Source organism: Phoenix dactylifera, chromosome 18 (assembly GCF_051530095.1).
Source record: "Phoenix dactylifera cultivar Ajwa chromosome 18, Ajwa_hap1_PhDact_Kaust_v1.1, whole genome shotgun sequence".
Taxonomy (NCBI): Eukaryota; Viridiplantae; Streptophyta; class Magnoliopsida; order Arecales; family Arecaceae; genus Phoenix; species Phoenix dactylifera.
In genome coordinates, this window is record NC_143207.1 from 14893709 (window position 1) to 14910215 (window position 16507).

The window sequence follows — 16507 nt, forward strand, 5'->3', positions numbered from 1 at the left end:
GTGCACGCACTCGATTTAGGGTTAGGGTTTGCAAGGCGGCACTCTTTCTTCCTCTCTCCTTTTCTCCCAGCCCCTCTCTCCCTTCCGTCTTCTTCATTTTGGAATATAGGAGAGTGGAACAGGGGAGACCATTTTCATTTCCTATTTCAAAGTTTTTTTTTTGAAATTTGAATTAAAGTCAGCAAATCATATGCCGACTTCATTTCCAACTTTGAAAACAATAATAATACAAAAGTTCCAAAATAGACCAGAAATATAGTTATCGGTATCGTACCGCAACTGATACACCTTTCTGTTTCCTCAAGAAAAGTTTCTTTACTTGTAGTTTCTACAACTACTCGTGACTTATTTCACTTAGGAGCCTCCACCACTTACTCGATCTACAAACCCTTTTGACAAAATTTTGCCAAAAAAATTCGACATTTCACATTCACTAGGCATGCATTGAAACTTAAAAATGCGAAATTGACCAGATATCCATCGAAATCCACCGAATAAACTCAAAAAAAAAGAAAGAAAAAACCAAACCCTGGCAAACACAGAGAAAGCTAGAATTTATAATCTAGCAAATAAAATAAATCTACAACCAAGACAACCCCTTCCACACCACACACGGACACACACATGCATACAACCACACACCTACACATACATGAAAAGAAAAACATTTTTAGCAAACCCAGCGATCCAAACACCAAAAAAGCACCAAAAAACCATAAAAATTCAGGAAAAAAGGAGGACAAGTAGGGACTTTGGGGGCTTACCTTAGAGTACTAGAAGAGAGCAAGAACCAGGAATCTATGGCCGGGAGATTCCTAGGGGCCTCTATCTCTCTCATTCTCTCTCTCTCTCTCTCTCTCACACACACACACACACACAGCGGGAATAGAAAGGGATTAATATCCAAAATGGAAGAGGAGAACAGAGTTGGGGATTGGAATTGGGCCTTGTAGGCAATGAGCAACAACCAGCCCACCACGTTGGAGAAGTGGGCCTTGGTGCCAAATGGGAATGAAGATGTTGGGCTGCTATGCAACGGGCAGGCTGCAACATCACTGCACAATTTGGAACATACATTGAATTTTTAAAAAATAAAAAATTATATATATATATGCGCGCGCGCGAGTGAATTTTAGAAAGGAAATGACAATAAGTAAATATAGAAGATTTGCTGGCATTTTGAGGATAGTCGAAATTTGGGTGCCTGAAAGAAAGATCTACTGGGACTTCCTGCTTAGAAAGTGTTTTATGGTGAAATTTATTTAGTTGTACGAAGCACGGATTCTAAATTTTACTAATATTTTCCATCACATATATATGTATGTGTACATATATGCATATGTGTGTATATATATTATATTATAAGATCTGTTGGCGACCACTGAAGATTGGAGTTGGTAAAAGTCTAAAATCATTGAACTCAACCAACCTTTAGATGCGGTTTCATTGAATTTGAACGTCCAATTATTAGCTTCGTACATAGATTTTGTAAGATAACAAGATTTGGAAATATAAGAACAATGCTCTTTTTCTTGATATGGTCTTACATATGGTGTGAAATCTATTAGCAAATACTGGATTGGAGTTCAATGAAGTCTAAAATCATGGAGCTTAATGAATATTTCATATTTTTGGCGCACTTTTATTGAAAATGGGCCTCCAATCTTTTGCTTTGTAAATATATTATGTAAATTATGAGGAACCAGAAATACAATAAATATTTCTTGTTATGTTTCTATACATGGCGATGAAATTTGTTAACAAATACTAGAGTTTTTGAAGTCTAGAACCATGGATATATATATATATATATATATATATATATATATTCAAATTAAAATAAATATGAAAAAGGAGATGGTTGGTCGGGTAACAGTGTTTGGTGGTTTTGGGTGGGTCAGGCCTGAGCAATTTGATCAATAAATTATAGAGCATGGACTTGATGAGGGCTAAGATTAATCAATGTAGTTCATCAATGAGGGTTTCAAAGATATTCAACAAGGTTTGGGTGATCGGTCCAATAGACAACCCGAGCACTAGAGCGGAATTAGGGCCCTTTACAAGAGTCAACTCGAATTCGAGTCAACAGAACCCAATACTAAATTCTTTGGATATTCTAGAGAGAGAAAGTAGAGAGAGAATGTGGAGAGAGGAGAGAGAAATGAGAGAGAGAAGAGTAGAATAAGAGAGAGAAAGAGAGGAACGATTCTCTCTCTTCTCTTCTTCTTTTCTTCGTTCTTCTTCTTCTTTTCTTTCTTCCTTGGTAAAATAGAGGAGGAAGGGGAATGACCGGTGGCTGGGATCAAGGTGGCCTGGCAAGGTGGCAGCCGGCAGTGGTGATGGGTAGCCGGTAGCGGTAGTTGAAAAAGGGAGAGAAGAAGACCAAAAACATGGGCAAAATAGAGGTGTTTTTGGCTTGAATTTCATGTCCCAGTCTACTCACTGGTGGCTAGAGCTTCGATGGAGGCCAGGGGCCAATATAAGAAAGAGAATGAGTCTCTCGGAGATGAACTCTAGCGGCGGAGGCTGCCAAAAAAAGAAAAAAAATAGGGGGCGTGAACAAGAATTTCTTCTGATCATTGATTTCGGTAGATTTCCTCAACCAGCGGTGAGCTCCATCATAAGGAGAGATTAGGAGAAGGATAAGGGACGAGATCAAGCCTCTTACCTTGACTCTGACGAGCACCACAACTTGAAATTCCGATGGGCACGGTAACTGGATGCTGCAATTTTGAAGGAAGAAAAGAGAGAGAAGGAGGTGCAATCGTCGTTGGTGGAGGGCTATAGAGGGGAGGGGAGTACTTTTATAGAGGAGGCACTTCTCTGTTGTCTCACGAAAGTCGACTCCCACTAGGAGTCGGATGAAGAGGAAGAAGACTCCCATCAAGAGTCTTCCTCTTTGTTTTACTTTTTTTTATGTGAGCTTGGGCTGGGCCAAGCTCGGGTTAGATCGGTCAAGCGGACTGGGCCTTGATCGGGCCATCACAATTGGAATAGAGGCTACTCTGAAAAGATGGATTAGTAAATCATAATTGTACTTTCTAGAAACATTAAGCTTATCAAACATTATTTTTTCGTATTTATTAATTTTAGAACTTCGTTCATTCACCTGAGACATGGCTTATCAAAACTAGGTCAAATAAGATTTTGCTAATGAAGACGCACCGAAATAAAACATAAAATGCCTTTGTTATATAAATCCAAAAGGCAACAAAATAATTAAGGTTTAGAGTTCTAAGGTAGTCAAAAGAGCCACCTGTCTAAACAGTTTGGATTATATAGGCGATATCATAAATTAAAAATTGAAAAATCAAAACAAAAGAAAGAAAGTCATAGTTAAGTCAAACTAAAAATTGAAATTAAAAAGACTGAATATGGGAAGACTTCCTAGCATTTCTATGAAAGCCAAAGTCCAAGTGTTAGGGGAAAAAAAAAAGAAGAATCCAGGTATTCTAGTGCATATTGATTAGAAAGTGTCGTACGGAAGAAATTTAGATGATCATTAAAATTTAGAAATATGGTTATGGAGCTTTGTTGTCGAATAATGGAATGGAGTTCATGAAACTCTAGAATTATACCATGTCATGCACAACACTCAAAACATGTTGCTTTGTAAGATCTCTGTTGATCTTTGTTAATTTCATTTAAGTATTGCTCCAATTACTTCAGAAATTCTATTCATCAATAACCTTCTCAGAAGAATCACAACATCATAGTTTCAGCAACTCACTTGAAGGCTTTGCTCTTGTCCTGGCCAACCATGTCCCACAACTCCTATTCCAGGGCATTGATTCAAAGAACATCATAATTCAACTGCAGCCTTAAGCTTGTCTGCTTGTATATTCCTAAAACCATACTTCCTTTAAATTCTATTCATGCAATAATGACAAAACGTATCATTAATCGGGAAAAATAGACAAGCTGACAAGCCTTGCATGGCCTAGATCTGCAGGACTTGTTCGTTAAATCTCCCAAGATTTAAGACTTTAATAGCCTCATGTGAGCTCATCTTGCATAAAGCTAAGGGCTCGTTTGGTTCGCGGAAAGCATTTTCCCTCCTATTGGGAAACAAATTCCTAGAAAGAAGATGCCTAGGAAAGTACTTTTGGTATGTTTGGTTGACTATAGGAAAGTGACAAATTTCCTAATAAGTGCTTATGTTTGGTTGGTCATCCACTTTCCTTAGAAAGTTATGTATAATTCCTATTATGCTCTTAATAAAAATTAGGTCTTTAATGCCTCTTTAATGCTTCTTTCATACTGATGGTCCTTTTTGGGAAAAAGTAAAAATGAAGTGATTCTCGCCATGAAATATGGGAATCATATTTCTATGTGAATACAACTTTCCCGTTTCTCTCATTTGAAAACTCCAATCAAATAAGAGGTATCTCATTACTTTGCCGTTGACCACTTTTTTTTTTTTTCTTTTCCCACGAACCAAATCAGCCCTAAAGGAACTCCCAGACAAACAAGATAGAAACTAGCTTTAGATTATAATATTGTCCGAGTTACTTGACGTGCCTTCATTCACATGAAGCCCACGAGATTTTTTTAGCTGACAAGGCCTCTCTGATTGGTCTAACTTGTGCTGCTCCAATCAATGCAAGGTGACATAGACTACTCACCTCCCAAGGCCCATCTAGAATAGCTGATCGATTCTTTATAGCTATCCAATAATAGCAGCCTGTTATCTCACCTGGTGCATAATGACAAGCTTCAATCTATTTAGATTAAATGGTAAAAATCTCCTATCAATAATTTAAACTATTTATATATTAAAAATTATATAATATCTTAAAATATATACTATCTAAATAATATTAAATTATATATATTTTTTTCAATCGCTTGATATATATAAAAAAATCTGTTATATAAGTAACTTAAAGATAGCAGATCACATCCAATAGTTCGGATCATTGATGTGGGATCTTTATTATCTAATATAGATCAGAGAAAAGATTCAATTATATATATATATATATATATATATATATATATATATATATTATATTATTTAATCTTGTTGCAAGGAGACATAAAAGTTCAGACGAGGTCTTATAACTGTGAAATGGCAATGGGTACGACCCTACCAAAGATGCCCTGTCTTTACCTATATGAACAGTCCGCACTGACCCGGCTATGTTCGTGAACAAGAACTTTCTTATCTCGCGGTCTTCCATGGTATCCTATTTATACTCTGTCTTTCTCTCTCTCAGCACATGGTTTTAGTTCCATCAATCTATGGATTTTTTAGCGGGCAGGTCCTCCGATTGTAGGCAATTCTAACCAAATAGTTTATAAACCAAGGAGATGCCAAAAGAGGACCTCTTTTTCATCTATGAACTCAGAAACCCCAATGCCCCCCCCCCCCCAATCTAGCATTACCAAAATGACCTTTAGTAGAACAGCAACTTGGATAACTTGATTATATTGATTTGCACTTCAATTCTTTGAAAAGATTTGCAGGCATGGAGAGCTGGACAGTTGGACTGGTTCTTCCGTATGTGTTATGTCCTTGATGAATGCCAGAAGCCAAATTCTCTGAAAAATGGTGCATAAGGCTTCAGCCATTGTGGAGTCTGAGGAGGGTCGGATACATGCGGTCTAATCTTTATATTTGGAGAGGTTGTTTTTATATTTCGAATCGGAGGTCTTTAAATTACAATGGAGCAACTTTATCGTTGTACCTAGGCTTATCTTTTAGAAGTCAAATTCTATTTGAAAAGAAAAAGAAAAAGAGAGAAGTTTTATAAGGTTAGGTTTTGGCAACTTCATTTTGTCAACTTGCTCAGGAAAATCTTTATTTTGTTAAAGACTGAAAACATAATCAGACCTAAAGTTGGAGGAGTCACTCAATTTTTCATTACGCGATGCAGAAACAAAGTGTAGGGGAAAGAATTATGTGACAAATAGCATACAAGTTCTCATGGGTGATCCACCAAAAGAGGGAACAGGATGAGTGCCATTACTCTATAAAGCTACCGAACTGGTTTTGACACTCATTCAAGATGCAAGTTAAATTTGTATCTAACGTATTCAATTCAATTGAATACGTTAGATACAAAATTTTAGTTAGGTAGGGGCAAGACTGGTACTTCATCCCAGCCGGAGAAAGTCCATGGTTACCCATGTAGAAACAAAAGAAACCCATGAGCGAAGACAAAGGCAATACAACGCATAAAGACACTCCCCTTCCTTTAATATTCTAATGGTACTCAGCAGCATAGAGAAAAGCAATCCGCCTATGCATAAAATGCCAAGAAGAAGTTGTTATCTCCTGATAATAAAAACAATTACTAAGTTACTTATCTAGAATCTTGACTGAGGGACTTGAAGTTACTATAAGTGAGGCTAGTACTTGGAAATATGAACCCTCAACACCTCATGGTAACTGAGACCAGTGGTAGTTTCCACATTGGCAATAGAAGGAAAGGATAAGAATAAAGAGGAGGAGAAGAGATGACCATGGAGAGCAATGAAGTGGTGGAGGTGGCAAAGTGTGGGTGCTGTGGCATGAGGGAGGAGTGCACGTTGGACTACATTGGATGGGTGAAGGAGAGGTTTGGGGGTGTATGGGTCTGTGGCCTCTGCCAAGAGGCAATCAAGGATGAGCAGGCGAGGCTTGGGGTCGGCGTCGAGGCGGCAATGCTCGTCCACTCCAAGTTCAGAGAGACTACCGATGTCGATCCCACAGTCTGCATTGCTCGATCTCTTCTCCACTTGCTCAAGAAGGTCATCTCTTCCACCAACACCACAGCCACCACCCCCTCTTCTCAGCCTTGACAAGTTTTGTTTCCTCTGCTGCACTCAATGTTTACCATGTACCTTTGACTAACTAATGTAGTGAAATGTTCTAGCTCATCATTCTATTCAGTGACTGGTTCATAAGCTCATCAATCCCAGCTTCTTAATCACTCGGCTGCTTCATCGATCTCCTACTGCAATGATCGATGTCGTTAAGAGAACAGTGGTTGGATCATTTTTACCTCAGACTTGAGAGTCAAACTGTCCGAGAGTTCATTGTCATGGAGAAAAGAGAATATGGAGCAATTTAACAAGTATCATGTCATCTTTTCTGTAAGAATAGGTGCAGTTATGTTCTAGTGAATAAACAGTGAGCTTGGTATGAGCTTAGAAGTAGAGGCTTCTAGTGAAAGGCTTTTATGCTAATGAAGGCTTTGTCCTTGTCCATTAAGTGCATGCATGGTTTACCATCTTTAGATCATTTTAACTGAACATAAGTTTCGGATATCCAAGATGTCCTTTGACGAAAAGACTATCCAAGATGTTATATTTCATAAATGAATACTGACTCATGAAAGCATCTAAATATAGTGTCTTTTGTTTTGATAACTCCTTTGGCAAGCGATGCTCTAGTCCCTTTATATTGACTGTATCATTTATTTAGCTGCAGCTCTTTGTGATTTGATGGAAGCTTTAGTTTTATAACAGCAAGGAGAGCATACCATTTAAATTTCTTTCCCATCACCTATGTGACTATAACAAAGATAACGTATTTAAATGCCGGCAGGTTGGTGAGATCTTCACATATGGATTTTTAATATTAAAAAAATGTTAATATCCCTATGTTCGATCTTTGTTTATTTTTTTTCATTTCTTCTGAAACATACATGGGCATGATTCTTTTTCCGAGTCCAACTCAGACCTCTCCAACCGGATGGGACAAGAAGGTTTTTTCGAGGAAACAGGGGAAGAACTCCACCACTTATCTCAAACAAGAAGGTGAGACATGGATACAGAGGAAAGAGAGTGGAATTAAACCACAATCAAGGAACACAGAAGGGAGAGGTCACTACCACAACACCAAATCAAATCACCTGGAGAAACGGCTTGAAGTTGGGCTTAGTTGGGTTTGGAATTGGTAGGGGAAATTTGATTGGGTTGGGGTGCAGTACGGCTACGGCTAGTCAAGTACAGGAAGGAGCCATAGTTCCAATCCCTTGCTTAGATACAAACAAAAGCATTCATCAGAAACAAACTGTGGTGAAGTATTTGCAAGGGATAAAGGAAAACCTTGAAGTACAAATCAGGGGCATTGCCTAGCAAAAACAAAATTACAGATAATGATTTGGAAACAGGACTTTGTAAGTTGACAGATTCCTCGTGATGGCAACTGAATTTAAAGGGCGCATATCTGCTGTAAATGAGAGGATCATGCTAACTGAATTTGTGAAGAATTGATTTCAAAGGCACAAGATGATGATCTCATGATATTATGATGCAAATGTTGAAATAAATCTTCTAGTTTCATCAAGGTGTTGGAGCCAAACTATGCAATTAGATGCGATGAGATTACATCAAAGGGTTGTATAGATTATGATATGAAAACAATACCAAGAGATCATTCATCCACCTGTATCAAGATAACCAAAGACATGGCATCCAAGCCACCGAGAAATAAAAGTTTTGTGCTAATGGTAATGGTATAACAAATGTCAAAGATCAGCACATTTCTGAACAACCAACCAAACTTCTACCATCACAAGCAGACCATAGCAGTTGGTGCAACCAGCAACAATAAAATGTGAACCTATTTTCACACACCATGATCAAATACACAAACATAAAATAATGCCAGACATTCTGGTAAGAACACCAAATTTTACAATTACAGTATATATACAAAGATGAGGATCATGTATGCAGGATACCACTGTCCATTCTTCCCTAGTGACTCACCGCCCCACCATGTATCAAACTCATAACCTCTCTTATCAAGGGAGGAAAGTGATTCAACACAGGCTGATGGTAGACCAAGATGACAGCAAAGAGCGCCTGCATTGAAAGTTCTATGCAGTCTTACACATATGACTATAACCCTAATTTAACTTCAATATGTACAGAACTTTTAGTTTACATACCTAATTGTTGGGACCCACAAGAGAGAGAAGAAAAGTTCGATAATGGCCTGATGTCTCTGAATGGATTGCATCCCTCAATGGTTTGTTGTATTTCTTATGGTATTCTGCCTTTATATATTGCATATCAATCTCAGTCCTGGAGACTACAATCCTTATGAGTGTCGTATCATTAGTTCCTAGGCCTTTCATTGCCTTGCGCAACACCTGAAAAATTATAAATTAAAATCATCAGCATGCCATGGTTAGGACACCAAACTATCAGAGTTTACCTTTTATAACAAGAGATTCTCAAACCATTTGAATGGTTGCTCCGCAGCTAAAAGAACCGTACTTATAAATTATGATGTTTCCAACAGAGTATGTCAGGGGTCAATGAAGTAGAAATATTCATCTAAAGAATTGGGTCAAATGACACTACTGTAACAATGTACACACTAATCCTAAATGGGTCTGTACATTGTACCCTTTTTTTGTTTGGACATAAAGTCTGTACTAAAAGAAAATGTGCCATATGTTTTGGATGAGCAATAATAAAATATGACAGTGGTTAAGGAGCTAGGGTGAGTGCAGATCAGGAGACGCTAAAGAGAAGCATGGGCAACGATACAACAATAGGCAACAGGGACCAAAACAAAAGCCCGCTCAAGTGAAAAGCACAGTTTAAAATAAATAATCTGCAAGGAGAACAGAAAGACCTTAAATGGTGACAGGTTTGGCATCAGATAGAATTAAACGGTGATATAAGTAATGTATAGCCAGGTCAGAATATCCAACTATAGCTAAATGTTTATGATTGTGGCTTTTCTTACAAGATATGTTTAAGTTATTCTAATAAAAAAAGAGAAGCTTGGAGGATCTTTGAGGGAACAAAAATAAGTATTTGGAACAACTACAACAATAAACACAGTTCAACAAGCAGGTCTAGCTTTATAATAAATAAAGAAATCCAGATGATCCATCTCCTATACTGTTTAATGTTAGTTCTACAAACATGTCAGTGTTAGCAACAAAGATTATTATGTAAACCAGAAATGGAAATATGTGTCAATTTCCAATATGAATTCAGAATGTTTATATGATCTGTAATAAAGTAATAATGTTATTTCACAATTCCTCACCATCATCTAAGTCATGAGATCAATTTCCATTCAAGATACACAAGCACAAAGTAATTAGACATACAAGATTCTAATGTGGGTGAATTTCCAACTTTTTCAATGATTATGCTGTATGTCACAAGGAGATACCTTGGCAAAATACTTGGCAGGATTCTCAGCACATCTGAGGATTGTAAGAAGAGCAACTTCAAAATTTCCAGATGTCTCACTCTTCACAGCCTGGAAAGGGCATTATTTCTTAACAATCTGCCATGGATAAATGCTGGCACGAGAAGGAATGAGCAAAGAAAGCATTACCTTTTCAAGGGAGCTACCATAGGTATGAAAGTAGGAAGAAGAAACAGCTGCTAAATGTGCAGCGCTTCTTTCACTGAAGATGCGAATGAAAATCTTTTCATCTGTTCCTAATCGCTTCTCACCAGCTTTAAAGAGGGCTTTTGCATCATTAGCCACCATTATATGATCAACCTCAGGGCCTTCATAACGTGGTGTACCGACGTATGCAAGGAGCAACTACCAGACAAAATGAAAATTACCATTTTAGAAAGTTGCATTTCTTTTCCATTTCAGTGGAGAGGAAAATGCTGGTGATCTCAGATACATTTTGACACTTGCTTTTAATTCATAGTCACAACAGCCATAAAAGAATCAGAAGAAATTTAATGCTGCATTAATTTTTTAATCTAAAGAATGCGAGAGATTCAGCATGTGGAGCTAACCGTGCATTATAGTTGATTGTTGTATGCAATTCCAAGACAGCAGATATCAGGTGATATCACAGTCCTTGCAGAAATATGTTATACTTCACAATAATACCTCTCATTTAAGAGTCGGCAAACTGATCAAAGAGAAGTGGCAGGAATAGTAACCCTGCAATACTTGAAAATTCATTCTAAGAAGTAAATGTGAAGACTTCTGAGAACACTTTGCCTTTCTCATTTACTGCATTGAAATGATCTGATGATTTCACATAATATATTCTACATTTATTGCATGCTCAGTTTTCCAACTAGAATTAAGTCTTGAATAACCTTAGATCACATCATTAGAATCACAAAAAGATAATCCCATGAAGGCAGTGTGCTTGCTTGAATATATACAGACATTTTTTAAACCCACAAATAGTTTAGAAATATAGTTTCATGACATCCTTGAAATCATATAGATGGAGACATCATAAATGATTTAGAATGCCATCAGACCAAAGATTTGGAACTTTCAAAAACCCAGTAGCATGCATTGTATGGTTTTTTTATTAACTAATTCAATTCTTGTGGAGCAAAAGCTTCCACACAGTGCAAATAAACAACTAATAACGCAGATTTCCCCTAGACATAGATAAACAGCATCCAAATGGGCATTTAACCAATAGATCAGTCATTCTAATTTGTGCTAAATGTATGCAAGAACTCAAAATAAGGGAAAAGCAGCGTCAAAGAAATATGTTCAAGTTAGAGTCCCATACAGTATAAGCATGCATGTATCTGGAAATAAATAACCATGCTTCTCCAGGTTGCAATGCATTAATGTCTACCTTCAGGATGCACTTCAACCTCTCTAAGTCCTAATAAATTAGCATACTTGGATCTTACTTGAAGGACAGTAAGATGCCACAATAATTAGGTAAGTTGGCTAGACATTTTATATTTTACTATAATGCCTGCATTTCCAAAAGATTATAATAATACCCACAGATCTAAGTAAAAATTCAAAGCATTTTTTTTTGGTGCATTAAAAATTTAAAGCATTAGTAGCCATGTCTTAAAGGTAATTTGAGTCTGGCCAGCCACTACTAAGAAAAGCTAATACTTCGAAGAGTTGCAATAGTTGCTTTCCACTCTTCAATTACACACCAGAAATGTGAAAAACATGAGTCAATGAATGCATGGAACATCAAAAACAAAATTTACAGATGCCAGCATGAGGCCAGCAGCTTAACTTTTTCAAATTGAAGAAAAGAGTAATTGAACATTTCTGATCAAACTCATAAATGTTGAACAGCTTATGCAAGAAACCACAGAACATGAAAAATAAATTATGAATGAATGATTTTTGATTAAGACAAAAAATTCCAATTTCATAATTTTAAATCAAACATGCAGCAAAAACCGTATACAGTATTTGGCAAGGTAAGAAATAACCTTTTGGTGATCTCCAGATGTTTGACGATGTATGTCATGCTCAAGATAAGCACCAAATTTTGCATAGTATGTTTGTTTAATTATCTGTATCATTGATGGTGTACGAGAGCATATTACTTCAGTGGCTGCTTGCAAGTCAATGACATCTCCACTAAGTGCCTGCCTTAATACAGTTGTGTCACGTCCTGGTGGATCAAGAACCCATAGGAGCATTGCTTTCTGAGATGGAATTCAGTAAACAACCGTAAGCCACAACCTTCATCATAGCTTTAGATGCAATTATATTGTATACTCTAATCACTTATGATTAGCACTTTTGATTCTATTTTTTATATCTAATTAAAATATTGAGAGCTCATTGCACCTTGAGGTTTCCACTGAGCTCAGAAGATAAGCGATTGATGAGCTCAGAAGAATACATGGCTCGGTATTCCTGTTGAATAAGTGCACGTTGTGTAGCATCACGGTGAGCAAGAATGTTTACAACTGCTGCACTGTCACAGCCGAATCCTAAATCATCACCAAGACAAAAGCTGATTATAATGAGGAAATTTTAAGACAAGGAATATCCTAACCTGAAAAAAAAAGGTGAAGAGCTGATTGATAATTTGCATAAGAGCAGAGAGTGAATTATTGAGATCAAGAAAAGCTGAATTTGAGAAATTGAAGTCAAAATGCTCTGCTGCTAGAACCAACAAGCAGAAGCATTCAAAACTTTACCAAAGGCATGTTCGGTGTTGCTATTGCTTCTAGAGAAGTGCTTTTTAAAGAGCAATTAATCTAAAGTACTTGTAAGAATTGGCTTATGCTTACTTCCAACATATGGTAATCTCAAGTTACAAAAGAAGCACTTGTGTGTTTATTAGATGTCTAGCAAGGTTGTTAGAATAAATTCATATATATCAAATTCTGGCTGTTTCAAAGACTAGAAGTTATACTTTTTACTATGCATGGTGATAAAAAAATGAATAAAATAATTACATCACTTTGATACAACTGAAAAGTTTCGAAAAATTATGTTAGTAGGTTGCATAGAAAGGAAGAGTTGTACAACTTTGTGATTTTTCTTGATATTTATGATTAATAAGAAGATTAATTTGTTTAAGGTAAGTTATCACCAAAAGCTGATCCCTAATAGTTGGGATAGAGCTTGATGGTTATGTCTATGGTCAAGGTTATCACCAGTTTGTTATTGATAGAAATACATAAGATAATATCAGAACATGTGTTTTATCAGATTGTAGTTTGGCAACACATTTAAATCTTGAACCCAGGGATGACTGGATGCAAATCATCAGTTTTAAGAGAGCCTCCTTGGGGTATTTTTTTTTCTTTCCTTTTTTTGTTGGTGGGGGACTCAGTTGCCTCCCGGAATCCAGCATGAAGAAGCCCTCTAACACACGGGATCATATGCATCTTAGATACCATATTTTATAAGGAAGTACTTTTCCAATGGTGCATCAATTTTGACTTCTGCTCCAATATAGAGTTAACTAACAAATCAATATTCAAAGGTTGAAGCCATCTATCCATTATTCTTGTTTTAGATGCTCATCTGTCAGCCAGTTACTCCATTCATCCCTTTTAGCTTTTCTTGTTTTCCCTTTTCCACCCATTAATAACAGCGAAATTAAAGTGGATGATAACATTGTAGATACGAAACCTGTAGCAAAAGGAATAGCTGCTTTGTGAATTGCCTGAGAGGAAAGATATGAGAAGAAACCTGATAGTTAATAAGTTGCACGAGTTGGGGAGCATGGCATATAAGAGTGGTATGTTGAAGTCTAACAGGCAGGCCATTGGTACTTCACATTTAAATCTGTGTGGAGAACATATGGGATCACTATGCCATGCTGTCCACCATGCTTGACCATTGGGGCTGCTAGACACAAGGCTCAATGCCTACTTCTTGGACCGATTTATTTGCCAAGGAAAAGGAAATGGTATAGCCTGATCAATGATTCATAATGGCAGATGCAAACATTTAAGGGGATTTGCACATAATTGTGGATTAGAATGGCAGTGAAACCATGGAGATGCCTGTCTTTTAATGTTTGTGAAATGGCAAAAAGTAACAAAGAAGGGAATGGGCTGGGTTCGAGATAGTTGCTGGACCAGTTACCGTCTAAAATAAGGACACTTTTACTACCAAAAAAAGGACATTTAAACATCAGATAGTTAATCTTTTAGAATTGATAAACTAGATCCAAACTCCATGAAAGTGGACCCAGTTTAGGCTGAATGTGGACATGGCACCCAAAGGCACTTGCACACCGCGGTAAGGCGGCACATGTGCATTCAGATGCTGTACAAGAAGAGAGGAATAAAACATCTACCTCCAACTCTAAAGCTAGAAAAAACTAACTAAAAGCATACAAGATGTAAAATTTAATAACAAGAACCAAGATCAAAGAAAACGGGCAGAAAAGATAACAAAACAAGCACCAAAAAACCATATAGATGATGACACTGCCCCATGCCCTTCCACCAGACAGATATTCTATATACATTTTAAACAAAAAGTGGTCATAGTCCATTCATAGTTTATCTGCTGATTTTATAATAATTATGTCAATTGGCTCAAACTTCCTCCCAGTATCATCATTGTTCTACCTTTTCCCATAGAAGAAAATATATACTATTTCATTAAATATATACTTCCTCCCAGCATAATCATTGTTTGGGAAATCTCCGATACATTCACCTTACAGTAATACACATCCTTAATGAATCACTAGGAAGCCTACAAAAATTCTTAACAAAAAAGATACAAATAGCGTACATTAGTCCTAGTCAGAAATCAAATATAGCATGAAAATAACACATATCAACAGTCATGAGAAACTTGGTATAAGTAGGGAACATAGTGGAAAAAATTTGTTTTGTGCCCTAGGATCAACAGCCACAGACGAGAATAATACTGAGCAACAGGAAGTAACAAGGAGAGAAAGGAGTCAAACCGACCAAAGGATCCAGTTCTTTGTTTCCTTTTTTACATCTACTTTTCTTTCTCTCTTTCTAGCCAAGGCAGACCCTGATGCGTGTGTGCATAAAACCACAAAGCAACATGCGCATGGGACAAGTCAGTCGACATCAATCAATCCCAGCTGGTGAATTGATCCCCTAAATATCCTTCCCAAACAAAAGTTCAACCCAGGCTGACCTAAACCAGAACCCAAACTCAATCCATCTACACCAAAATTTGCAGATGACACAGCTTCAGTAAAAGCAGAAAGCTGGTAAAAAGATTCTCTTTTTTGTGGTAAACTCTAAATTAAAATGTTCATTAGCCAAATCCCAGGATGGAATTTTTTAAACTTGCCAACAGGCTAAGAAGAAGAACAAGATTTGATCCTCACAATCCAAAACATACTCCTCAATTTCCAAATTCCAACAGAGCACGAAGGTAAAGAACAAATAGCAGAACAACCCGCCTCCTAAAACCCACAAAAAAAATTAAAAAGGCCCCCTTTTCCCCCAAAAGAAACCCTTGTTTCCTTTTTTACCAGCTCCAAATCGCAGGATCCCTAAATCCAAACAGACACAGAATCCAAACCCCCATAAAATCCCCCAACAACGAACAATCATTCAACCATCTCGTAATCTTCAATGCCATAAAACCACATCAAACGCTCAATTTTATGCCAAAGCAACGACAGAGATCACAGAACGAACAGCACTACGATCCGAACCCAACAAAAAGGCTTCAAAAGAGGGGTTAAATCAACACAGGAATACCTTTGAAGGCTTTGTAGAGATCAATGGCGTCTTGGCGAGGGGAAGAGAGAACCGGCGGAACGCTCAGTGTCGACATCTTCGCGTTCTCTCCCCGATCCAAATGCCCTCGAGCTCTCACTTATCTTCTCCCCACCAAATACACGCGCTCTTCCGCCGCGCAACGAAGCGCGTGTCGTGTGGAAGGCCGACACGTTCTCTCTACAAAAAGCCTGCGCGTCAGATATCAGCGGCTCGTTTCTCAATAAACAGGTAGGATACGACGGTTGGTTATGACAGCTAAGAGAAAAAAACAGAGGCAGGTTTAACCACCAGTTTGCACGAAGAATAGCAAAAACTGGGGAGAAAAAAAAAAAAACTCGAGGCCATCTACTATATCACAACTGGCCTCTCGGAGAACAAAGGTGGCCCCTCTTTATAAGGTATAATTCTTTTTGCTACTCTTTCAACATGGGACTAAAGTCTCGGATCCCCCATCCGCCCCTAACATTGCCTTCAGCGGAAAGAATTCATGCGGAGAAGTTTCGGCAAGGCTCTTCCTCTAGCGTCATCTGTTAGAGCGAAAAAGTGACTGCGTCCCGACCAAAGGTATTGTTGATTTTGGGGTATCATGTGCAGCTCTTAATGG

At 37.6% G+C, this 16507-nt stretch overlaps 2 protein-coding genes and 1 long non-coding RNA gene across 4 annotated transcripts; 1 reads left to right on the forward strand and 2 right to left on the reverse strand.

The window, feature by feature from the left end:
- Nucleotides 1–535: 535 nt before the first annotated feature.
- Nucleotides 536–3150, reverse strand: LOC120112358 (uncharacterized). Its single transcript, XR_005513859.3, has 2 exons — nucleotides 2669–3150; nucleotides 536–1055 (listed from the first exon to the last, which is right to left on the reverse strand). It is a non-coding gene; the product is annotated as an uncharacterized LOC120112358 (long non-coding RNA).
- A 3177-nt stretch (nucleotides 3151–6327) lies between these two features.
- Nucleotides 6328–8278, forward strand: LOC103706791 (uncharacterized). The gene has a single exon (XM_088714111.2). It carries the CDS (start codon nucleotides 6463–6465, stop codon nucleotides 6784–6786), a length of 324 nt encoding a protein of 107 aa, XP_088570237.2. The 5' UTR covers nucleotides 6328–6462; the 3' UTR covers nucleotides 6787–8278.
- Nucleotides 8279–8428: 150 nt separating this feature from the next.
- Nucleotides 8429–16264, reverse strand: ANN5 (annexin 5). Of its 2 annotated transcripts, none has more exons than XM_008791022.6 (7): nucleotides 15883–16264; nucleotides 12509–12654; nucleotides 12145–12363; nucleotides 10301–10516; nucleotides 10133–10222; nucleotides 8886–9089; nucleotides 8429–8799 (listed from the first exon to the last, which is right to left on the reverse strand). In XM_008791022.6, exons 1-6 carry the CDS (start codon nucleotides 15956–15958, stop codon nucleotides 8886–8888), a joined length of 951 nt encoding a protein of 316 aa, XP_008789244.3. In that variant the 5' UTR covers nucleotides 15959–16264; the 3' UTR covers nucleotides 8429–8799. The 2 variants fall into 2 exon arrangements, with proteins under 2 accessions (XP_008789244.3, XP_088570236.2); XM_088714110.2 differs by having other exon boundaries at nucleotides 12509–12719; nucleotides 15883–16097.
- Between the last annotated feature and the right edge of the window lie 243 nt (nucleotides 16265–16507).

Excerpts from the sequence above, each read along its gene's own strand:
- LOC103706791 (XM_088714111.2), top strand. The coding sequence starts at position 6,463 with ATGACCATGGAGAGCAATGAAGTGGTGGAGGTGGCAAAGTGTGGGTGC.
- ANN5 (XM_008791022.6), bottom strand. The coding sequence starts at position 15,958 with ATGTCGACACTGAGCGTTCCGCCGGTTCTCTCTTCCCCTCGCCAAGAC. Across the intron at positions 10,517-12,144 it reads CATCTGGAGATCACCAAAAG|TTGCTCCTTGCATACGTCGG; the intron begins GTTATTTCTTAC and ends TTTGTCTGGTAG. Across the intron at positions 9,090-10,132 it reads CTGCCAAGTATTTTGCCAAG|GTGTTGCGCAAGGCAATGAA; the intron begins GTATCTCCTTGT and ends ATAATTTTTCAG.